General features: G+C 46.6%; 1 protein-coding gene and 1 pseudogene across 1 annotated transcript in view; one reads left to right on the forward strand and one right to left on the reverse strand.

The window, feature by feature from the left end:
- Positions 1 to 19,391: 19,391 nt before the first annotated feature.
- LOC133353412 (U6 spliceosomal RNA) lies at positions 19,392 to 19,476 on the reverse strand (annotated as a pseudogene).
- A 1,030-nt stretch (positions 19,477 to 20,506) lies between these two features.
- Positions 20,507 to 25,404, forward strand: part of LOC133353210 (transcription factor AP-2-beta-like) — a 78,706-nt gene continuing 73,808 nt past the window's right edge. Inside the window, 1 exon segment of the mRNA XM_061569278.1 lies at positions 20,507 to 20,776. Within this exon segment, the coding sequence (XP_061425262.1) occupies positions 20,744 to 20,776 (33 nt within the window). The 5' untranslated portion in view covers positions 20,507 to 20,743.

The raw sequence follows: 25,404 nt of genomic DNA on the forward strand, positions 1-25,404 counted from the left end.
GGGTTAAATAGCCCATAGGCTGCGAAGAGACACGCACTCCATTCGAGCGTGTGTGTCCTTTGTTGTTGGGGTTTTTTTTTGCTGCTTTGCTTTAGCACCGGCGAAGCGACGCGTGTCGTGGTTGGCTTTCGCTTGCGCTATAAACCCGGCGGCCACGAGATCGATTCCCGCTCACGATCGATAACGGTGGCGACTATTTCTGAACCTGGGGCCTCACTGCATGTCGACCCGGTGGTGAAGCGAGTGACTCGTGCGATGTGTTCACATCGCCACCAGGGAGGGGGAAACAAAGACGTCCGGGCGTGGTTCTGGCCACGTTGCCCCCCCCCCTCGCCCTCGTGCGCAGTGCCAACCTTCACTCGTGCTCCTTGATTCCAGCGGTTCTATCTGGACTGTGCCCTGCCCCCTGACATCACTTGCCCCAACTGCTTAGGTGTAGTCAGTCGGCTATGTCAGCCATCTGTGTCTTTGTGTGCGTTGGAGCAGGTTGCGTCGCGGTTAGGGGACTGAGCCACGAGCCTGGCGCACCGAGTTCGATCACCGGCCGCGGCTAACATCAGTGGCTGAAATCTGGACCGCGTTTGTGCCTCTCCAAGGTTGACTCCGCCGTAAAATCAGCATCGGGGACATACGGGCTCAGCACCACCGTGCCAACAACAAGAGTTGCTCATGAGCATCCCTTGCCCCGACAGCCTTGTATAGGCTACACGGGGGACCTTTGTCTTTGTAGAACACAGAGCGGCACGAGCTGCTATAACCACTACGTACGGGGGTGGTCTTGTGATCAGTCATGACGCCAGGATAGGCAATGGCGTAGCATTAGTTTGCGTGTATTTGTTGTTTTTTAATTACACAGAGTGGTCATAAGAAAAAAAGTGTCACCCTCTTGTGAGCTATGACCCGGGTCGCCTGAGTTCGAATCCGGCTCATGGCTAACGTCAGCGGCGAGTTATGATCGGAATATCGGGACAGGTCTTGCACAATCGCTCCTGCCGTCCCATCTCACCCCGCAATAAACCCTCGAGTGAAAACCCCGGCCGCCCTGGTAAAGCGTGGCAAGGTGACGCCATCGTCCAGCAGTGGATACAGATTTCCCCTGTGGCTTTATTTTGGCGCGCACGGTGCACGGTTCAGATATCACTCGGTACTGTATGTATGGTGACCTTCTTTCGCACCGTACGTAGCCAACCTTGCGAATCGGAGGCGCGCGGGGAAGGTCGACAAACTAAAAACAAAAAGCAGCAGTGAAGAAATTAGTTTTCGTTCTAGATTTAAAAATGCACGGCTTCAGGTTGCGTCCTAATATCGTATGGAAGAGCGTTCCAGACGACCGCAGAAGCGCATCACCGTCTTTGTTCGACGGTGAGCCGTGGCTGGCAATTCAACGATGATCCCTCGGGGTTCTTAGCGCTTCTAGCCAGGCGTTGTTCTGCTAAACGCACGCGTGTACAACGGCATAATTAGATTGCCATTCAAATATTAAATTTGTGTAACCCCTAACCGTGTAATTTTGGCTTGGAGAAATGCCACGAATTTGGTGGGTTTTTTTTTAGTATGGAGAGGCCCTTCATCGAACGGTCGATTGAATACGGATGTTGATGATGGTGTTGATGGTGGTGGTGGCGATGATGATGATCATGTGGGGAGCGCTATTGTAGTGGTTAGCAGCGCCGCGCTACTGAACCTGGCGGCCCGAGTTCGATTCCCACTCACGATCATCACCAGTGACGATTATCTGAATCGGTCCTGGGCCTCCCCTAAGGTCGACTCAGCCTCAAGTGAGTACCTGGTGCGGTGTGTAAACATCGCCACTGGGGAGACAAAGGCGGCCAGGCGTGGTGACTCTGAATGAGCACGTCATTCAAGCACGCACCCCCTTGTTTGCTGTGCCGGCCTTCGTAAGTGCTACTCGCTAACAGCACTTGCCCCAATAACAGTTTGTTAAGGCTATACGATGGAGCTTTTTGTCTTTGATGATGATGATGATGACGATGACATAGACAACACGCGTTAGCTCAAGTCGAAAAGGTTGTTCGCGAATTGTTACCGGAGACGTGGGGCGCCACCACGGTGGTGAGATGTTAATTACCTCGCCTGGTATACAGGAAGCTGTGGGTTCGATCTCGAACCGGACAGCTGCAGTATATTAGGGGTTCCCATATCTCTCTTTACCCGTGGCCGCGCGGATTTTTCTCCTGGGTCCTCGTCTCGAGTATTTTCGCTGCTGTCATACATTTTCATGTGATAATGAGCCAACTTCTTTGAGATGTCATTTGCGATGACCAGGTCACTTCTTAAAAAGCGCTATAATAAGCTCAGCGGGCAATACCTGGTAAAATGAAAATACTGTACTGGAGTGGAGTGTTTGGCTGCTACACATTAACACACGATGATAAGGCATTTATCATTCGTGATGGACAGGTCACGTCTGAACAAATGAGCTGTAGAGCCCAGTGGGCCTTTACCTGGAAAAATAAAATAAAAATAAAAGGGTTCGTATCACGGACCCGTGTTTTCCATTTGCCCGTCTTAAATTACGAGCTTCGATGCTATCCCCCCGTCCATCCCCCTACCCCGCAAGTAGTATCGGCAAATAGCACACAAGCACGAACGCTCGCTTCGGATTTAGAATCCAAAATCAAACAATCGTCGAAATGAAAAGGCAACACAGGATACACGCGCGCGCGAGTAATACGTGCGATCTGACTCCCACCCCCGCGTGCAGAGATCTGTTAAAAAATAATAGTGATTTAGGAATGTGTCTATAGAAATTGGTATTTATCTACTCTAACGAAGGTTTGATCTCCGATACGTCGCCGATTATATATATTTTTTTCATTTAATACCACAGTGTTATTAACGAATGTGTGGAGCGTTGTCTTTGGCTGTACATGTGGCAAGTACACAATGGCCAGCTCTGTGTTGTATAGGCGCTTTGCTGGAGTACAGAATACTACTTTTAATGCTCGTGGTTCTTTCGGTAAAGTCACGTAGATGAAAAATAAAAAAAATATAAAAAAAAAACATTACAAAATAAAAGAAAAAAACCCAGACGTTTCGACCGCAACACAAGCCGTCTTCATCAGGCGGATGAAGACCGCTTGTGTTGCGATTGAAAATAAATACAATTTTTTTAAATTTTAGCTGCCTGATGAAACCGCTAGTGTTGCGATCAAAACGTCTGGGTTTTTTTCTTTTATTCTGTAATTAATTTTTAATTTAATTTATTTTTTATCTACGTGACTTTACCGAAAGAACCAAAAATATGAATTCCTGCCGTCACGAAAGTTTTAAGTCAAAACTTTTAATGCTAATAAGAGTTGACCACGGCAAGCAGGGCTCATCTTCTCAGGCGATACATTTTTCCGAACGATGTTCTTGGAGTAGGGATCACCGGCGTAAGGCACTACCACTAGACTACAAGCTTCGCATAGCCATAATAATCCTGCATTATTGTAGCCTATAAAAAAGACCGAGAGATTAGATATTGGCACTCGAAATATATCCCTACTGAACAATAGTTAATCGAAGGTAAACCCAAAGAATGATCAACGCAGAAGTATGATATATATTTTCTGTAGCGTCGTTATTGTCAGTCTCACAACTCAGGAAGGCATTCAGAGCCGACGCTTTCAACACTTGCCCAAGTTCTGTGGTCTCTATAGCAATACATTGGGAGGGGGGGGGGAGATGATTGCTGTAAGTATCTTCCCAATCAATGAATTCGTGACGCCGGGCACACATTAGCCTACTCTTGCGAGTTTCGCCACGGGATCTTTCACTTCCACTGCGAAAAAGGCAGCGGGGGCGGCGTAGCATCGTCCCCGGCGAGCGCATCCGCAGTTGACAATAACCGGGGCGACCGCTGGGATTCGAACCGCAGATCCTCTGCAAACGAGCCACGTGGCAGCTTCTCGCGCGTGCGCGCTGGCGAATATTTACGAGCGCTTAGCAGCCTCGGTCGCGAGCGATTATGTGGGGATTTTGAACTCGAAGCCACTTCAACGGCCTAATCCGTGCGCTGTCCGCGGGCTTGTGGCGTCTCGTTCACGTGAGCCTCTCGGTCCGGGTGGCTTTAAGCCCTCGCGGAATTACTCCATGGGATTACGCATGATCGCAATAATACATAATTACTATTGTACACAGTCACAATAATATCCAATCCCAAGTAACTCAGTTATACACAATCCAAATGATACTAAAGCACAATTATACACAATACCAATTATGCATGATCCCGATTATGCACGATCACAATTATGCACCATCCCGATTATACACATTACCAATTGTATCCAATCACAATTATACACAATCACAATTGTGCCCCATTATAGTAAACAAACATCGCCCTCGTCCCTACTGAGAACACTTTTTCAGGACCCTCCTTACAATCGAGTGACGGGACTGCTCGAGAAAGAATACTCCAACCATCACAATAATAGTCCTACACACTATTTACGCGCCATGCAGAAGGGTGGTTGCCCGGAAAAATCGCCTATTATAGTTGTTTCCATTTTAAGGGCCCATCATGCGGTGTTGCTGTTGTTGTTATTGACGAATGCGTTGTTGTTGTTGTGTGCTTGTGCACCACCGCTAATGCAGCAGCAGCATCACCAAATACAATGTGTTTATAATGCCAAAACAATAAACTAAACACATTTTACTTTTTTTACCAGGTAAGGCCCACTGAGCTATGAAGTTATTTTTCTCAGAAACGATCTGACCTATCACAAATGATGGCTCAACGAAGTGGCTGTTCACGTGGAAATGTACAAATCCTCGGCACGCACGATTCTAAATGTGAAGCGGAAAAACTCGGAGGACGCGAAGAACAATCCACTCGACCACGGAGAGAGAGACATGCAAACTGGAAATACACAGCAGGCGTCAGGGTCGGGATCGGGATCGAACCCACGACCTCCTGTATAGCAGGCGACGGGGTTGACATCTCGCCAAAGCAGTGTGTTAACACAGGAGGCAAGCAATGATGTACAACGAATTAATCAATTAGCATTATTTCTCACGCTAGTAATACGTGCATCGAATTGGTGTGTAATCGTTGATTTGTTACCGCAATGGATATGCAACAAGTTGAAGAAATAAAATAACCATTGTTTAATTCTATTGTCGCGTATGACAGCAAAGCTAAGTGCAAGGTTCCAGGTGTGCTCGCCACGATGAGAATAGGGCTTCAGACACAAACACGGCAGTAGCATCGCCAGTAAAACAGCAACTTACGGTAGAATATGAACAGAGCAATGTGTATTTAAATAACTTGGGCCATTTCTCCTAAGCATCTGAACTGATATCTCAATTGAGTCCGTGGGTAATAGACACCGCAGTGCATTCGCGACATCGTTCATATAAGCAGGTGAATGCTCATTTATAATAATTATTCATGTACTACTCATCGTGCGCTGGAGTGAGCTGAGACAATGACACGTGGCATTACAGCAGCATTTGTTTAACAAGTCCCATTCTACCGGCTGAAGAGACCCAGAAAGTCCACTGGACATCTGTGAAAAGGCGTTTCATAGTTCATCGGATTCTTTCTCCTGTAAAGAATAAAGATTTTTTTGTCGTAACCACTCCAGAGTTCGGCTGCTTAAACGAATGCTGCTTGCTAATTATGATTTGTGCATAATACCAAAGATTGCTTTATTTACATGCACAGACGCAGAACGCAGTTGTGATTATATAATTTTACGAATCAGTTTCAAATGGCATAGACCAACGGATAACACGTATGCGGCACACGCAAATATCCGAAAAAAAAGATACATCATCATCATCATCATCACTCGGCTATGGGTTGTTAACATTTAACACGACAGAAATTAATGCGACCTAATCCCGGAGTTGTCGGTGTCACGTTCGCCGACGCTGCGGCAAAAACCGCCGTGAGACCATAAACACATCTCACTCGGGAACGCTCGGAGCTGCGAGAAAGCGAACACGCAGATGTCGAGGTTATCCGAACTCGGCCCCCGTAATTGCAATTCTCGCTTAATCTGATTCGTTTCAAATTGGTTTTGGCCCGCAGCCAAATACGTGGGGAGTAACAGTGCACGCTGTGTTTCGCCTGGCGTGTACACATCACAGGTACAGAGTAGAGCACATTGACAACACGTATACACATCACAGATATAGAGTAGAGCACATTCACACAATACGTATACACATCACAGGTACAGAGTAGAGCACATTCACACAATACGTATACACATAACAGGTGTAGAGTAGAGCACATTCACACAACACGTATCCACATCACAGATATAGAGTAGAGCACATTCACACAATACGTGTACACATCACAGATATAGAGTAGAGCACATTCACACAATACGTGTACCCATCACAGGTGTATAGTAGAGCACATTCACACAACACGTATACTCATCACAGGTGAAGAGTAGATCACATTCACACAACACGTATACTCATCACAGGTGTATAGAGTAGAGCACATTCACACAATACGTGTACACATCACAGATATAGAGTAGAGCACATTCACACAATACGTATACACATCACATGTGTAGAGTAGAGCACATTCACACAATACGTATCCACATCACAGGTACAGAGTAGAACACATTCACACAATACGTGTACACATCACAGATATAGAGTAGAACACATTCACACAATACGTATCCACATCACAGGTACAGAGTAGAGCACATTCACACAACACGTATACACATCACAGATATAGAGTAGAGCACATTCACACAATACGTATATACATCACAGATATAGAGTAGAGCACATTCACACAATACGTATACACAACACATGTGTAGAGTAGAGCACATTCACAAAATACGTGTAAACATCACATGTATACAGTAGAGCACATTCACACAATACGTACGTACATCACAAGTATAGAGTAGACCACACTGACACAATACGTACGCAATAATAATAATACTTTAAATTATAAAGCGTCCTTAGACAATTCTAGATTTGAAGCTTTCGTGACTGCAAGGATTCATATTCTTAGGTTTTTTTCGGTAAAGTCAAGTAGGTAAAAAAATAAAATTAAAATTTCGATTTAAAGCTTTTGTGACTGCAGGGATTCATCTTCTTGGTTTTTTCGGTAAAGTCATGTAGAATGGAAATAATAAAATAATAAAAATAAAACATAATAAAATAATATTAAATATGAAAAATAAAACATAATAAAATAATCTAAAATATGTTTTTATGTTTTATTTTTATTATTTCATTATTTCCATTCTACGTGACTTTACCGAAAGAACCAAGAAGAAAATTTTAAATTAATAAAGGTAAAATAAAAAATCACGACGTTTCGGAGGCAACACAAGCTTCCGTCTTCAGGTGGAACCGTCACAGCACGATTGCTGTATCAAGTAAAGAGCTTTTTTATTTTACTTTTATTAATTTTAATTTTATTTTTTGCCTACGTGACTTTACCGAAAAAACCTACGATAGAAAATAACTAACGAGAAAGAAAGCCATTTTTTTAAACGGAGACGTTTTTAGTTGAGATTCCGATATTTGTAACCGTCTGGCAAGTCAGGGGGACTTGGACGGGCCAAGGAGTTACATAGTTTAGGTGCCGCATTTGCAAAGGCACCGTCACCACCCCCCCCCCCCTCAAGTGTGAAGCCGAGAGTCCGTGGCGACTTTGGGCAACGCACAATCTGTAACATCTGACACAGAGGTATGCACGACTCATCTCGCACTGAACACGTGCACAGCAAACGTGTAGCTTGAAGTCACACGCACTAAATGTAAACGTAAAAAAAAACCTAAGACAAAATATCATCCGTCTTGCCTTGAACGGACTGTTGGGGCAAGTGATGTTAACAGGCAACTATGAAGACTGACACGGCACACGAGCGGGTGGGTGACCAACTCTACGCTCGGCCGCCTTTGTATCTCCAGTGGCGATGTTTACACACCGCACCATATACTCATTTTGAGGCTGAGTCGACTTAGGAGAGGCCTATGACCAGTTCAGATAATCGTCACCACTGGTGTTGGCCGTGAGCGGGAATCGAACTCAGGTCGACCGTACACCACATCGTTGTTGTGTACACAAAAACGACAAAGGTCACCCGTATAGCCTGTAACAGACTGTTGGGGCAAGTGCTGTTAGCGAGTAGCACCTGTGAAGGCCGGCACGGCACACGAGGTTTTACCAGGACCACACCCGCTGTATAACGCACGCGTGCTACATACACCACACACATGCACACACTATACATTACATAAACACATAGGCCTATATATATACAGTACTGTACGTGGACATGCACACATTAACGGAGCTACATTGTACACCACACAACGACAGACGGACACGCACACACACACACTTGGGTCGTCGGGTTCAAAGCATAGTGCGCTAACCACTGCGCCACCGCTCCTCGCGTGCGGCTAACATCATCAGGGGCGAGTGATTATAATAATCTGAACCGGCCCTCCATCGGGAAAACCCCGCAATGACGGGCGTGGTGAAGTATGGTCAAACAACCCACGTGACTGCCACGGAATTGGGAAGCATTCATCCAGCAGTGGATTGCCAAACGCATGCTCATACGGCCGTGGGATTCTCCGGAGACTCGTGAAAGTCCGCAGATGCACAGCGTGGGATGAGCGGTGGCGCAGTGGTTAGCGACCAGCGCCGCGCACCAAGACCGCACGATTGTTGGGTGTCTGAACCCGTCTCACGGCCCCCCTCCCCTAGGTAGACTCGGACCCAAATGAGCAGCTGCTGCGGGGTGCAAGCGTCAACACCTGATGGGGCTTTCGGCGAAAAGTGCGCCGTGCTGATGAACTAAAACCAAGCACTTTTCTCCCAATAATCTTCATAGTCCGTTGTGATTACAGGTGGATGTTTGTATTTTTGCTATTGGCGTGTGTTTGTTTGTGTGTTTGCGTGCTAAACATGTGCACATGTGCGTATGTGATAGGTTATGGATGCGTATATTTTCAATTGACGTGGGTGTTTTGCGTAAAATATTAATGTGTGTGAGTTTGTGCGTCTCGTGGCCGCTTTGCAAGGCGGTCGGGCGTGGTGCTGGCCACCCACCCCCTCGTGTACCGTTCTGGCCTTTATAGGTGCTCGCTTACAGCACTTGCCCCAACAGTCTATTGAGGCTATACGGGAGATCTTTGTCTTTTTGTATGTATGTGTCTGCGTGTATGTGTTTAAGTGTGTATCCATGCGTGTCTCCATGACGATTATCTGAACCGGTCCTGGGCGTCCCCTAGGTCGGAACAGCTTAAAATTGGTGCCGAGTGCGATGTGTTAAAAAAAAAACATTGCCACTAGGGAGACAAAGGCGGCTGGGCGTGGTGCTGGCCACCCACCTCCTCGTGTGCCGTTCCGGCCTTCACAGACGCTCGCTAACAGCACTTGTCCTTACAGTCTGTTAAGGCTACACGAGGGATCTTTGTCTTTGTGCGTGGGGAGCGGTGGCGGGGGTAGTTGGCGCACTGCGCTACGAACCTTGCCACCCGAGTTAGATTCCCGTTCACGACCACTGACAGTGGCGAATATCTGAACCGGTCCAGGGTATCCCCCCGAGGTCGACTCAGCCTCAAGGGAGTACACTTCATGAAGGTGTGTACACATCATCGGCGGCCTGCCTTCGAGATGAGAGGCCACAAAAGGCACCGTCACGAATCCACGAGATCACGTCTGACTCACCAGGGTGTCTTCCCCTCCCGGGTTCTCGTTTCTGGAATTCCCTGGCCCCTAGAACTCCACCTGACCTCCAAGACTACCCTTCCCTTTCGAAAGGAATCGAAAAAAAGTACTTTTTTTAAGATGGGTAGGTTTCAATGTACTGTATATATATGTGTACACACACAGAGTTGCCCAATCAGTCACATCGCGTAATTATATGTATTTATACACATCGCGTATGGTTATTTAATTTATTTTAACAAACGTTCAAAATGACTCCCATTAATATCACGCATGTATGGCCTCTTTTGTTTTCAATGTATGACAATAGGACGTTTTAAAAGATCGTAGGTGTCATCTTTCAACATTCATCAATTATCTGATTTGTTTAAATTGCATATACAGTAATATCCACGCCTCTCCTCTTTATACGTTGTTTTGCAAATATGTCGTCACTTTAGAGACACCACAACCATCATTTGCGTCGCCTCAACTCGCACACTCACGTCGCTGACAGCACCATCGTCCGTCCTTCCTCGTTATCCGTCGCCTTTCAGCCCCCGCCTCCTCCACCCAACTACTTCCCTGGGTTAAACCGCTTCGATATAACGCGTCGTTTCGATATCCGTCGTCGTACCTTTCACGCGAACCGGGCTATTACTCGAACAAACCCCACGCGTCCCGATGTGTTGGGCCACCCCGTTAATTACGCTGCCCACAGGCAACTGCAAACCCAAGAGGTACGCAGACTATTTTTTTCGAGCCATCCTGGACAGGGTGGTAGTCACGACACGTCGTCATCTATACCTTAGCGGCGAGCTTTGCTCGACTCTGTTTAGCATTTTATTTTAACCCCACCACCACCCCACCCCATCCCTCCCCCCACATTTCAATTTGAGTTCAGACCAAACCAGACCATCCTTCCTCGCCCGGAGCACTGCGATAAGACGAGACGATGGCATCGCTAAAGCCGCAATCTTCTCTGAAACCGGGTGCTCTGACTCAATTTGCGAGCAAAGACAAAGATCCACCCCCCCCCCAACTCCCGTCCCGCCCGCCCGCCCCACCACCGTACAGCACTTGCCCCAACAGACTGCTGGGGCAAGTGCCGTGAGCTAATAGCGGCACCCGTGAAGGCGGACGTGGCACGCGAGGGGTGGGTGGCGCACAGACACAGACACATACGAGTCGCCAGGACTCTTTCGTGATTGTCTTACCCGCGTTCTGCGGACACGCGCAGTTAAGTGAAGTTGTACCCCAATTTACTAGAGCGGTCATAAGCGACCGACACAAGAGACAAGGATTCCCCGTGTAGCCTCAACAGACTGTTGGGGAAAGTGCTGTTAGCGAGCTTCTACGTAGGCCGGCACGGCACACGAGGGGGTGGGTGACCAGCACCACGCTCGGCCGCCTTTGTCTCCCCACACCGCGCCAGGTACTCACTTAAGGCTTAGTCGACCAAAGGGAGTCCCAGGACCGGTTCAGATAATCGCCACCGCTCCCCTCTACGCATACGCAGACGGACGGACAGACAAGGCAGAGCAAACGGCACATCGCACAAGTACCCGCGTATCCCATTCACGGCACACACCTGCACGTGGCTCGAAGGCAAAGATCTCCCGTAAATTCTAGATTTGAAGCTTTCGTGACTGCAAGGATTCATATTCTTAGGTTTTTTCGGTAAAGTCACGTAGGTAAAAAATTAAAATTAATAAAAGTAAAATAAAAACTATTTATTTTTATTTTACTTTTATTAATAAAATTGATTAATAAAAAGAAAATGCTTTTATTTTTAATTTACTTTTATTAATTTTAATGTTATTTTTTTACCTACGTGACTTTACCGAAAAAACCCTAAGAATCTCCCGTAAACTGCCTTTAAGAGACTGTTGGGGCCCAGGGCTGTTAGGGAGCAACTGGGGAGAACTGCACGGTGGACGAGAGGGTGGTGTGATCGTCACCGCACCCGGCCGCCTTTGTCTCCCCAGTGCTGATGTTTTACACACACACACACTGCACCAGGTACGCATTTAAGGCTGAGGCGACATAAGGGAGACCCAGCACCGGTTCAGATATTCGCCACGGTTATTGGTCGTGGGTGAGAATCGAACACAGAGTCCTGGATTTGTAGCGCAGTGCGCTAACTGCATCACCGCTTCCCTATGACAAAGACCACCCATATAGCCTTCAACAGACTGTTGAGGCAAGTGCGAGGAGCACCTATGAAGGTCGGAACGGCACACGAGGGGGTGGGTGGCCAGCGCCACGCCCGGCCGCCTTTGTCTCCCTAGTGACAATGTTTCGCACCGTACGTAGCCAACCGTGCTAATTGGAGGTACAGCGGGGAAGGACAATAAACTAAAACACAAAAAGTAGTTGTAAAGAAATGAGTTTTAAACCTAAATTATTAAAAGTGCATATCTCCAGCGGCTTCCTAATATCGGAAGGAAGAGCGTTCCAGACGGCCGCAGATGCGCATCTGAAAGCGCGCGGATGCGTTATAAATAAATATTCGTTCAAGGTCGAGTCGACCTAGGAGAGGCCCAGTATCCGTTGTAGATATAACGCGACACTAAAGTTGGGCCTTGGACCGTCTGGAGTTTTCTTGCTTAAACAAATGCTGCTTGAAAATATTGGAACGCAAAGTCAATGAAGGGTCGATAGACCAAATGGAACATGGTGCTGTTGCATTGTTTGTTGTTGTTGTTGTGACGTTCTGAGACGCCCCCTACTGGACATCTGTGAAAAAAGAGCTTTACAACTTATAGGATTTCTCCAGTATCAATAAATATTCTGATTTCAATTGTCTGCGGTGTGTCGGTTTTGATCTCCCAGCGTCCTCATTGGCTGAAGCCCCACGCACGCGCCGCCCACCGCTTCTTCTCATTGGTTCCCGCCGCGGGTGGGGGCGGGGCATGTCGGGAGTAGGGGGGGGCTGTTGCACCGGTGTGATAAAGAGCTTTATAGTTCATCGGATTCCTCCAGTATAAATAAATATTCTGATCGTATAAGATACTGCGCGTAAAAGGAATGTTCAATTTAAATGTGACTGATATATCTCGAATAGAAAACAATTAAATACAATCGAAGAGCGTTGTACGAAGGTTCAACTTTCGACATATCTTTGATACGTGCTTGTGATCGCAGATTATTATAATAGTTATTTTCTGAAGAGCATTTATATATATAATAAGAATACTGTACGTACTGGGACTCTGATTTGGCATAACTCCTACGCTACAATGCACGTGCTTCGTAGTCTGCATACATGCGGGCGGTGATGTAATGTATACCTGGGCACAGACAAGCGATTCTATGAATAACAAACGAATTGCACAAAAAATACACGTGTATGCAAAGGCAAAGACCCCCCGTATAGCCTCACTAGAATGTTGGGGCGAGTGCGGCTAGCGAGCAAATATGAAGGCCGGCACGGCTCACGACGGGATGGGTGACCAGAGCTAGTAGACCCGGCAGCTTTTTTGTGTAACCAGCGCCAATGTTTATATCCAGCACCGGGTGCTCATGTGAGGCTGAGTCTACCTAGGGGATGCCCACGACCGGTTCAGATAATCGTCACTGATCTTGGCTGTGTGCATGAATCTAACTCGGGTCGCCGGGTTCGTAGCGTAATGCTCCAAACCACTGCACTGACGCTTGCAATTCACATATAAGGACGCGTACAGCCACACGCGAACAAACCAAAGACAAAGATCCCCCGTATAGCCTTAACATACGTTTGGGACAAGTGCTGATCGCGAGGACCTGCGACACACGCCGTTGCCTCATCGTTTGAGAACGCTCAACAATATGGCCAGAAGTTTGTAAAAAAATAAAAAACATCACTTACCAACGCAGCCACGCATGCGTAACGCCGTCTTCTACACATTATAAGACGCGCAGACCTCCTCGGGAGTGCTTCTTATATATCTATAATAATCCGCCAGAGAGCTTTTTGGGATAGATCGCGTAAATATATAAATGTGTCGTTAAAACCCGTCACCACCCGACACAGCGAACTAGGAAGGTTTGTCGCGTAAACAGTACGTGCCAATTTGTTAAAAATGTAAGAAACGAAACAGGTGGACTTCTGCGCATATCTGGCTGTCGCCTGATGAAGCTAGTTGCAATTACTGGCGAAACGTCGTGCTCAGATTGTAAATGTTGTGGCTTGGCTCTCCAACACACAACCGGTTAGTGCTGTACTAGTGACGAATTGGACACGTTCTCTTTACGTCGCAAACCTCACTAATTGGCTGTGTCGGGTGGTGGCGGGTTTAACGACACATTTATATATTTACGCGATCTAACTCCGCAACCCCCCCTGTGTGTTACGACTCAAGATCTGTCACCCATTTCACTGGAGCGTTTCGTTTCAGAAACAGGAGCGCCTCGCACTTGCCGTGAGTCCTGGACTCTCGTCGCTTGCACTCACTCCACGGCGCCGGTGTGAATATCAAAAGCGTGGGACGATTGCTCCGCGATACGCAGGTGAGTTGCGATGCCGAGCGGTGGCGCAGTGGTTAGCGCGCTACACCCTCTGACCGTGCAACCACGGAGTTTGATTTCCCGCTCACGGCTAACATCAGTGGCGAGTGATTTGTGAACTGAGCAATCAGGCCCCACCCCGCAACCTACCACCACCACCACTACCGCCAGCACAATGCCACACTAAGCAGCCAAATCCGTTGTTGTACTCTACTTATAAGCGCCCCCAACGGAACCGCATTCATTCATCAGTGGATTGCCAAAGGGCTGGAAATTATGATTATTATATTAGACAAATTATCTTGGCGATGTTCCAGCTGCTGCTGCGTTGGCAGTGGTGCACAAGCACAGTCCAACAACAACAACAGACATTTGTCAACAACGATTGTGGCCTTAAGTTGAGAAAAAAAGTCAACTATTTGCGAACTATTCACGTGTGAATTTAAAAGCGTGTCATTAGAACACGCACATGTGTTTGTACTTCTCAACAGGCAACCGTGGTGGAATCGAGTGCAGTCTCCAACTCGTATCTACTCCGTCTCTCTTCTGGCCTATCTGGAGTAGGAGCACCGCCCTTACACATCGTAAGTGAACCGAGTAATTCGCCTCCGGTGGAGTGTGACGCTAAAGCCGATATAAAGTCAGGGGTAAGCCCGCGACCGATTATTTGTATAATTAAATCGTATAATAAAGGGCCCATTACACACAGGGTGTCCATAACGTGTCTTTGTATATATATATATATATCATTAGTTCAATTACATATATATAGACTGTATGGACACCCTGTATATAGCAATAGGGGCTGGTGGGGAAAGTGATTGTCCTGGCTGAGATGATCTGTCGGGGAGGCCCGAAACCGGTTCAAGACAATAACGTCACTGATGGTGGCGCTGAGACGAAAATCGAACTCGGGTCTGCGGGTTCGGAGTGCAGTGCGCTAACCACCACCACCAGCACCACCAGAGGCCAGATTATCCTAGTGGCAAAAGTAACTACATATGCTACGGGCCCCGCACTTTCAAGGGCCCCGCGCTAAATGCTTTCAAGCTATCAATTCCGGTTGAGTGATTCTGCACGTGCTCTATTACTATAGTACTATACTGCCTTCAACTTTTATGAACGACTGCGTATTTAGGGTTAGCGATTTGTCGTACTATCTGGCTTTATAGCACATGAAAGAATACAATTACTTTACTACGCAAGTAAAACAGTTGTTTTAATATTTACGTTTTTTATAAATATTTAGGGCCCCTTTATAGCATATGTTACAGGCCCCGCACTTCGCTTCATCCGGCACTGAGCACCACCACCACTCTAGACGGCACAGAGCAGGCGTTGGCAAACCTGCGGCTCCGAAGCCGCATGCGGTGTGAGCTCTTTGACGACTGCTGCTTCGCGACGACTTTATTTAGCAAGGGACAACCCCCCCCCCCCCCACCGTCTCGTGTTCACCACAGAGGGCATTGCGATCCTTGAAATATCGAGGGGTTTTTTGTTGTTGTTGTTATCGAATTCGAAAAAAAATCATATTCTTGTTATTTTTTTTGCCGACCCCCTGCTATAAACTACAACTACATGCTGTTTATACAGGGTGGGCCCATAGGTCTGGAATCATAGGGAAAAATTGTTTCTGCAGGCCCAAGATGTATCTGAGTGATAAGGAAGAACGAGTCCAGATCATTCCACTCGTAGGCAATCTGAGACAAGAGGGAGGCCGCTGTTGAATATAACAGGCTGCATCCAGACCGCGACACAATAACACAGCGCTGCAGTGTTAGCAAACTTGTGGCAAAGTTTCGGGAAACGGGACCCATGCGAGAAAAACCACGCAGTGGACCCTCGAAAAGTTGTTTATCGGTGGACTTATTTCGCACGTTTTGTGAATAAATGCGTCTTTATTGCCTTCTTTGTATTATATTTCCTCTGATTCCAGACGTATGGGACACCCTCTATATATACACACAGTCACACGCGGTGATGGTGTAACACATTGAGCGTTTATTTAGTGCAACCGGCTGAGAGCCGCAAAAGACCGGCATAGAGTCTGGATTTGCAAGAATGCAAATGAGGTCACCAAAGTTATCACGAAGCAAGTCGATAGACGAAGGCGATGTGTGCGGCGAGGATGCGATAGAAATCGGCACGAAAAAACAACCGCAGAATAAATTCCCTGCATCGCTCGGAGGTGGCGGCGGCGGGGGGTGGGGGTCAGATAATGTTGTGGAGTGATTAAACAGCAGTCCCAATGACGAAATAAAGTCAGAGGAACAGCAGACGGATATATGGAGGGGGGGGGGGTGTCTCGTGTACTCGTGCGTAAGCGGTCGAGGGTTACGTGAAGCCAAAAGCGATTTGCAACTGAAGTAAGCATAAATAATCGACAGTTAAAGTTTGACATCGTTGTGTAGATGCGAGAGTAAGAGCCGTGGATATTATAAAGCGATGGGATTCCACGTCTTTAGGGCATAAAAGAGTCACGATGCGTAAGGTTTTATATATTTATGTTAACAAATTACATCGGGTTATTTAATTGCTTCTATTTAACAAATGTTCAAACTGATTTATATTCACATTCACGCGCGCACGAATTGAATTTTGTAATTAAATTAGGGGCCGTTCTTTTTGTTTGTAAAGTTTACAGATTCCTTCTTTAACCAGCTTTAAAAAAATCTGATTTATCTCGCTCATCCTCGAGTAGCAAAAAAATGTCACCTGCAAAGAAAGAAAGAAAGAAAAAAGAAGAAAAGTTGATATTAATAATGACAATAGATAAAATATTAACTTTAAAAAATAAAATATTTCAAATGTGTTATTTTCAGTGTAATTTTTTTAAAATAACCTAGTGTGTCCTGATTTTTGGGCCATACCGATCTCTATATTTATGATGTTAGCAATAACTATGCATCCAGGTATCAACAAAGTAAAAAATGTACTTATATGCACATATACAATATATAGACACAATACATACACTAATACAAAATCAAATATAATATATAGACAATACATGCAATCACACAAAACCAATATACACAACATAGACACAATACATACAATAATACAAAGTTTTATGTCAAACATAATGTTTTCTTATTTTTGGTTCTTTCGGTAAAGTCACGTAAAAGGGGAATAATAAAATAATAAAAATTAAACATAATAAAATAAAATAAAAAATAAAATTCTCACTTTAATCGAAATTGAATGTTTTCTTAATCCGGCCTACACATACAAAAACATACATGGAAACGTCACCAGTTACTCTTCCGTGAAATGAAAATAGAGAGTCGATTCATTTTGCAAATTGAGTGCAACAGTTGCTATGAACTATCGCGTCGATCTATCAATGTCCACTATCGATCATTACCTTAAACACAATCGATGAATCACCCACATACAGCAGTATACTCCAGCATGTGTCTATGATATCGGAGATAGCGTTTAAACACCACACACCCCGTAACTGCACAGCGCCTATCGATATACACACACACACACCTACACAACAGACAGTACACGCGACAAGACCAAGGCAGCTCGGATAGTCTAAAGCAGCGCTTCTTCTTCTAAACCTTCTTAACCTGGGGGTGCACCATGCACTCCCTGGGGGTGCGAGACGCCCTTTCTGGGGGTGCGAGGCATGGTTGAACTTGTTTTTGGAATGTTAAATAATCGAAATCACAAATTAAGCACGGATACGTAAGTACAACTCACTTTGTTTCATGAAACCAAGATGTATATTTTTTGTTACGATCGAGAAGTAATGGGGTTCAGGTTGCAGGTAAGGTTAAGAGCCACTGGTCTTCAGGAGGTGCTGTTAGCGAGCGCCTATTACGGCCGGAGTGGTACACGGGGCTGTGTTACGTGGTCGGCACAACGCCGGGCCGCCTTTGTATACATGTTGTTGACATCGTTTATTGTGAAAATTCGGTCACAGTTCCTATGATCACTGTTTCATTGCTTTTATGGCTTAATTTTGGTGATTTTTGAAAAGTTTTTCGGTTTGGCCATGTTTGTTTGTTGTAGTACAGAGTTAGACTGATGGCCTAAATCTAAATTGTCTTGTGGTTGTTGTTGTTTGACTTGCATCCCACTGGGATTTTTGCACACAGCGTTGGTGTACGGTGCTTTTTCTGCAATATTTTGCTGTCTTTTCTTGGATTTTCTGTTTGCACATAGTCACTTTAAGATGTTTTCTTGTTCATGTTTTTGTTTTTTTGTTTGTTGCGGTTGCACCCGATTCAAGAGCCGAATGGCTCACAGGGCTATACCTAATAAATGAAACTTGAAACTTGAATCTCCAGTGCTGATGTTTACGCGCCACACAAGGCACTCGTTTGAGGCTGAGTCGACCTAGGGGACGCTCAGGACCGGTTCTAATCATCGCCACTGTTCGTGCTTCGTGAACGGGAGTCGAACTCGTGTCGCAGGGTTCGTAGCGCGATTCGCTAACCACCGCGCCACCGCTCCCCCGTAATAGCGCTATGGGGTGTCCGTGTTTTCATTTGTTGTTAAATCGTTTGAAGACATTTGATAAATAAGTAATGGAAATCTATTTATTTATTTATTCAGTAGTAGTGGATTGGACAAACAGATGTTTGCTCTCGATGTGCTCTTACCTCGTTATACATAAAATATATTATTATGATTTGTATTAGATAATTGTCATATCAGTGCCCTATGTTAATGCAGGCCAATTCAGACTGTATTGGTCACCCCGTGCCCCTTATACATCTCAACGTTCATCCTTTCAAGTCGCATCACAAGGGAGAAACACACACAGATAGACACTTTTTTGTGCCCGTATTGAAACGGCTGTAACGCCGTATGGACCTGAAAACTCAATTTCCCTGTACAAGAATACGGGGTGAACCGTGTGAATTGACACGGTATGGATAATAATTATAACCGATGCCTGTGTTTCGAATACAAACACCATTAGCGGACGATCTTCAGTGATTTGAAAGAGTTATTTTCGAGGAACACCAATATATCTTTGTTTGCTCTTCATCGTGAAATAATAATTTGTTCGGGCACTTAGTTGCACGTAATCGGCGTCTATCTGCGCCAAATCGAATTAGGCCCGCCGGTGGTACCAGTTGGCTGTAGAGCGCGCGCCGCTCACACCGGAACGCCACGACGACCACATTCATGCTCTTCCCGTGCAATTATCATCGACGCGATTACGCAGGACGCGCATCACGCCGCAGCACTTTTGGAGAGAGAGAATTTGCGTGTCATCCTTGCGCAGGGGCCATGCTAATCTTCTCTGTATCGTTCCAATTTTTAGTATATGTACTGCCGGAGAGAGAGAGAGAGGGGGGGAGAGAAGCGCATCTCGATCAGCCGCTACCATCTCCAGACTGAACATCAACGCGTACGTGTGTGTGTGGCTTTCATAGGTGCTCGCTAACAGCACTTGCCCTAGCAGTCTGTTCAGGCTATACGGGGGATATTTGTATTTATCTTTGTGTGTGTGGGAGGGGGGGTGTAGTTGTAAGCACGCTGCGCTACGAACCTGGCGACCCGAATTCGATTCCCGCTCACGGCCAACACCAGTGACGATTATCTGAAAACAGGCCATGGGCCTCCCCTAGGTCTACTCAGCCTCAAATGAGTACCTGGTGTGGTGTGTAAACATCGCCACTGGGGAGACAAAGGCGTCCGGGCGTGGTGTTGGCCACCCACCACCTCGCCTGCAGTGTGGCTCTTCCTCATATGTGCTCGCTCACAGCACTTGCCCGAACAGTCTGTTAAGGCAATATTGTACAACCCACACCACACGCGCACACATCAACCTTAGCCGCACACGTGCGCACGTATCCACCTACAAAGAAAAAGATCCCCCATGTAGCCTTTAGTAGACAGCCCGGGCAAGTGCCGTGAGCGAGCACCTCGGGGCGGGTGGCCAGCGCCACGCCCGACCGCCTTTGTCTCCCCAGTGGCGATGTTTCCTCCACACCGTACCAGGTACTCATTTGAGGCTGAGTCGACCTTGGGGAGGCCCAGGACCTATCCAGATAATCGCCACCGCGGGAATCGATCTCGGGTCGCCGGGATACACAGCGCAGCGCGCTAACCACTACACCACCGCTCCCCGCCACACACACACCTCCCCACCTCACCCACCACGCCGGGGCAGAACTTAGGCGGCGCACCCAAACTCCAAACTCCACCTTCCTGCGGCTCGCCGCGTGGAGGAGGCGGGACGCTCCCCCTCCCCACCTGCCCCCCCCCCTTCCTCCCACTGTGTGTGGGGGAGCCGGTACAGGTGAGCGGCTATAGCGGAGCGACGAGCACGCGCTCACAGGTAGCTTCTCTACCCCCCTCCCACCCCACCAAACCACCCAACCACCCCTCAGGCTATTACCTGCCCGCAGCATCTTCGGCAGCTGTTCGTGCATAGCGTGTGCACGGTATAGCGCTCGTTCCCGCCCTGCAGCAGTAAGCAGCGACAGCGGCGGCAGCAGCAGCAGCAGGAACATCAACATCATCATCATCAACATCATCATCAGCAACAGCAGCTCCCCGCGGCCGCGTGTGCTGGCCGGCTGGTTGGAATCAGAGAGGCGGGCAGGCATGTCACTGCTGCACAGCAAGGCGGAGTGGCAGGTACGGCTCGCGCGGCGATGAGACGGAGCGGCGGGGGGTGGGTGGCGGACGGAACGCGTGGCGAGCGGCGGGTCGTGCGCGCGGCTGTGGAGAGACGGGGACGAGAGGGCCTTTGTGGAAGTCGTGCTCGCGGAGTGGAGAGTTCCACATCGTCGCGTTGCTGATGCGATGTCGAGATTACGCAATGGTTACTTGACTATTTTTATTTTTTAACGAGGTTCAGTTTTTGGTTTTCTACGCGCGTGTTTGTGTGTGCTCGGTAACAGCACTTGCCCCAACAATATGTGGAGGCTATACGGGTGATCTTTGTATTTGTTTCTTTGTGTGTGTGTGTTAAATGCGTGTGTGTGAGTGTGAATGTGAGGGCAAAAGAGCGACGCTCACAACAACGAGCAGAGCGCCGGGCGGATAAAACTCAGAAAGTTTAACACGTAGGCTTTCGCCACCAATATTATTCATAATAAGGGTTTGTTTGGGTTAGATCGCTATCTAACCCGTAAACATTTTTATTATTAAAACTCAGAAAGTGTTCACAGTCGGGAGCACAGTTGGTGCATCTGCCAGTCATCTCAGTCAGTGTCAGCCAACCCATGGCACCTGGGGTCTGTCCCGTGACCTCCTGCCAGCAGCTAACCTTCGACACATCAGGTGCTCTCAAAGAGCACCTAGCCTGGCACAATCGCCGTGGTGACGTAGTAGGTTTGGCGTTCGGTTTATTTTGCCACAGGTGATGCCGACTGCAGGGTAATGAATGCTCATTTTCGTCGGGGACCAGGGTACACTGGTTACTACAGCAAACAACAAATTGGACACACACACGCACACGTACACACCAAAAAAAAAATCGCAAACATTTCGATTTAAAGCTTTCGTGACTGCAGGGATTCATATTATTGGTTCTTTCGGTAAAGTCACGTGGAAGGGAAAGAAAAAAATGTTTTAATTTTTTTGTTTGTTTCCCTTCTACGTGACTTTACCGAAAGAACCAACAATATAATTGCTGCATGGTCAAGTTCCGAATGGCAAGACATTAGCGCGTGAACGTCACGGCACAACCCAGCACACGGAATAACAACCCAGCAGAGAGAGAGAGATCATCAACTCCACAAGAGAATATCGGTGCAATGCCGAAGTCGGTTAAGATTGTAAAACAAAATAAAACTCACCATTTCTAAGTTGAAGTCTGCAAAAGGAGAGCGATCAGTCGCGTGTGTGGATAGGTAGATATGTGTGTGTGTTATGTTCAGGACTTATTCTAGGTTTACTCAGCCTCAAACGAGTTCCTGCTGCAGAGAGAGACAAAGGCGGCCGGGCTTGGTGTTGACCACCCACCCCTTCGCGTACCGTTGCGGCCTTCATAGGTGCTCACTAACAGCACTTGCCCAGACAGGCTGTTCAGGCTATACTGGGGATCTAGATCTTTTTTATATGAAGACATGACATACGGGTTGTAGTATACACGTGTGTACAGGTATTTGCTGGCGTGTGTTGCTGTTTGTTTGTTGGCTGGGTCACGACGCCCGAATGCCCAGCCACCGCATGCCCAAGCAGATTTTGTTTGACCGGATCGAGGGGGCTAAACCGGGCGTGACACGGGCTAGAGAAGAGATGGAGTGATGTGGCACAGGAGGATGTGGAGCTGAGCGGACTTGCCGATGACTGGTACCAGCGGTGTCAAGATCGGCCTCTGTGCAGGAGGCTTGTGAAGGACGCTACTGGGCAGTTGGAGGCAGTCGCCCTCCAGCAACAACGGAGGGCGGAGGAGCGACGCTCACAACAACGAGCGGAGCGCCGAGCGAATAAAACGCAGCAAGTTGGCACAGTGGCTAATCTGCCAGTCTTCTCATTCAGTCAACTCACGGTACCCTTCACACTTCACGTGGCCTCAAAGTGCACCTAGTCTGGCACAAGCGCCGTGCCGACATCACTGCCACTTCCTGACGAACGACGGCTGTTGATGTTGTTGTGCTAGGTGTGTGTGTGTGTGTTCACCAGGCGTGTGTGGCTGTGAATCTTTGTCCGTCCTATCGTGGAGTAGCTGGTTGAGGAATCACACGCACACAACATTTTCCTCCTAACTTACCACTTAATTGAGCACGCGTTAAGCGAGAAACACACATAATTAGCGCCCTTGACACAACTGGATGCAATTTAAACGATAAGGTGCTTGTTGTAGGCGTAACATCTGGGGAAGACAGCGAATTAAGTTGCACTATATAAGCGATTTGAACGATTGTATGCAACTGGCAGGAGTATCCAATGCAAAGTTATTGAGTAAATATCGTGGACAGAGACGCGTGAATGGAAGGAAGGCCATCCTTGCAGACGGATTGGAGAGGTAACGCGGGTACGTAGAGAGAGAACGAGAGAGATCGATTCTGTTGGTGAATTATTATTGTTATTATGCGTTCATACATCGTGTTACGATACAATTCATAATTATTATGTTGCATATATAGACAATGTGTCTGTATATATTGGAAATCGACGTATCTAGATACATTACTGAACTGTAAATTTCGATTAAAGCTTTCGTGACTGCAGGGATTCATCTTCTTGGTTCTTTCGGTAAAGTCACGTAGAAGGCAAATAATAAAATAATAATTACTGAACTGTGTATACAGATAACTCTAAAAGATAGATAGTATGTAAATTAATTAGGCAATTATATGCATTTAGAACTTATAGTCTATGCCCTAATTTAAAAAGCCCGTTTTGAATATTGTTCACACGCTGCAAATTTTTTTATTTGACAAATTGTAGAACAAAAAAAAACCCTCTGAAAACAAAACTGTGCCTACTGTGAATTAACTTGGAATTTAATTCCAAACGAAGCGTCCGTGCAAAACGTGGCTGTGGCTCCAGAAAGTGCCCGCCACGCCTTTCACCGCAACCCCAACTCTTGCTGCTGCTGCTGCTGGGGGGTGCGTAACGCATTTTCGCTGCGACGACAAGCCCCCGGTAACGATACACATTGTAGAACGCTCTCCGTGCATTGCAATACTTACTGCCTCGCGGTCGACTCACTGTTTAAGCTCGCGGATTCTCGGATGAGAACTGCACACCCCCCATCCCCCTCCAGCCATCGTGGAGTTGAGCTCTCGGTGAGAGTGTAATTTGCTCGTTCAAGGAACCCATTTACGGACAGCAGAATCTCAACATTGATTGAAATCCATCGTAAACTTTACCTGTTACAACACGTTTGCTCTAACTGTTACCATATACGCTACTTTATTGAATGACTATAGTATTAATCAGTTCATCGGTTAATCGCAGCGCCACCGTGGCGAGAAGTTAACTCCCTCGCCTGGTATTCAGGAGGTCGTGGGTTCGATCCCGATCCCGACCCTGACGCCTGCTGCTGTATATTTGGAGTTTGCGTGTCTCTGTCTCTCCCTGGTCGCGTGGATTTTTCTCCGGGTCCTCTCCGCTTTCTCTGCGTTTAGAGTATTTATTTTATTATGTTTTATTTTTATTATTTCATTACTTCCCTTCTACGTGACTTTACCGAAAGAACCAAGAAGATGAATCCCTGCAGTCACGAAAGCTTTAAATCGAAATTTAGAGTATTTGTTTTATAATAAATGTCCACGTGTTAAGCCACTTCTTTGAGCTATCATTTGTGGCCAGGTCGCTTCTGAAAAAGAGATGCATAGTTCAGTGGGCCTTAGCTGGTAAAATAAATAGTAAAACATATAGTTTAGACTCAATTGATTATATAATCTTTGTTGTGAGCATCATCATCATCGTGTTAATGATTTATATATGGAGATGCAATGAGTCATGGGCGTTTGCGAATGTTTGAATGTGTTCCAGGAATTATCATTCTGTATCGTCTTCGGTTTGAATTTGTATTTCGTTTGTCTTCATATCTGCGATCGTCTAAGAAAGTGGTTCTAACCTTTACTGCAGCCTTACACCCCTTGATTCTCAATCGTAATTTATTTTATCATTGGTAATAAATACGGATATTTGATGAAACAAAGTACTCGTATGATAATTGTTTTTTTACCCTTCTATCTGGCAACAAAACTGACACCTTTTTACAAGGAATCATGTTTGCATAGACCACAATACCTGCAGTCATAACGCAAACAAAAAACATAACTCTGATAATGTATGCACTGTCCTTGAAGTTGATTGGTCCACACCCGAGACAGCTTTCCTTAGAGCCTAGTCTCACATGGGTTGGACCAGATGACGCCAAATAACATTATCAGAGTTATGTTTTTTGTTCGCATTATGACTGCAGGTATTGTGGTCTATGCAAACATGACTCCTTGTAAAAAAGGTGTCAGTTTTGTTGCCAGATAGAAGGGTAAAAAATCAATTATCATATTTTTTACTGCCAAATGAGGTTCCAATGGTGTGAAAGCAGTCGTACTCAAGTGCCCGTTCTTTATTTGTGTTTCGATGATTTGCCTTCTAAAAAAAAAATAATCTGGCCCATGTCTCGCACCCCCAAAAAGGGCATCTCGCACCCCCACGGCGTGCGTGCACCCCAGGTTCAGTAACCGCTGCCCTAAGCAGTTGATTCCCACGGTTGATTGTTTAATGGTTTGTACGGAATGTCTGACTCTCTCGTGGGGGTGAATTGAGTCATCGGCGATTGTAATATTTTTTTGAAT

This window comes from Lethenteron reissneri, chromosome 43 (assembly GCF_015708825.2).
Source record: "Lethenteron reissneri isolate LAM-NWPU_2019-01 chromosome 43, ASM1570882v1, whole genome shotgun sequence".
Classification (NCBI taxonomy): Eukaryota; Metazoa; Chordata; class Hyperoartia; order Petromyzontiformes; family Petromyzontidae; genus Lethenteron; species Lethenteron reissneri.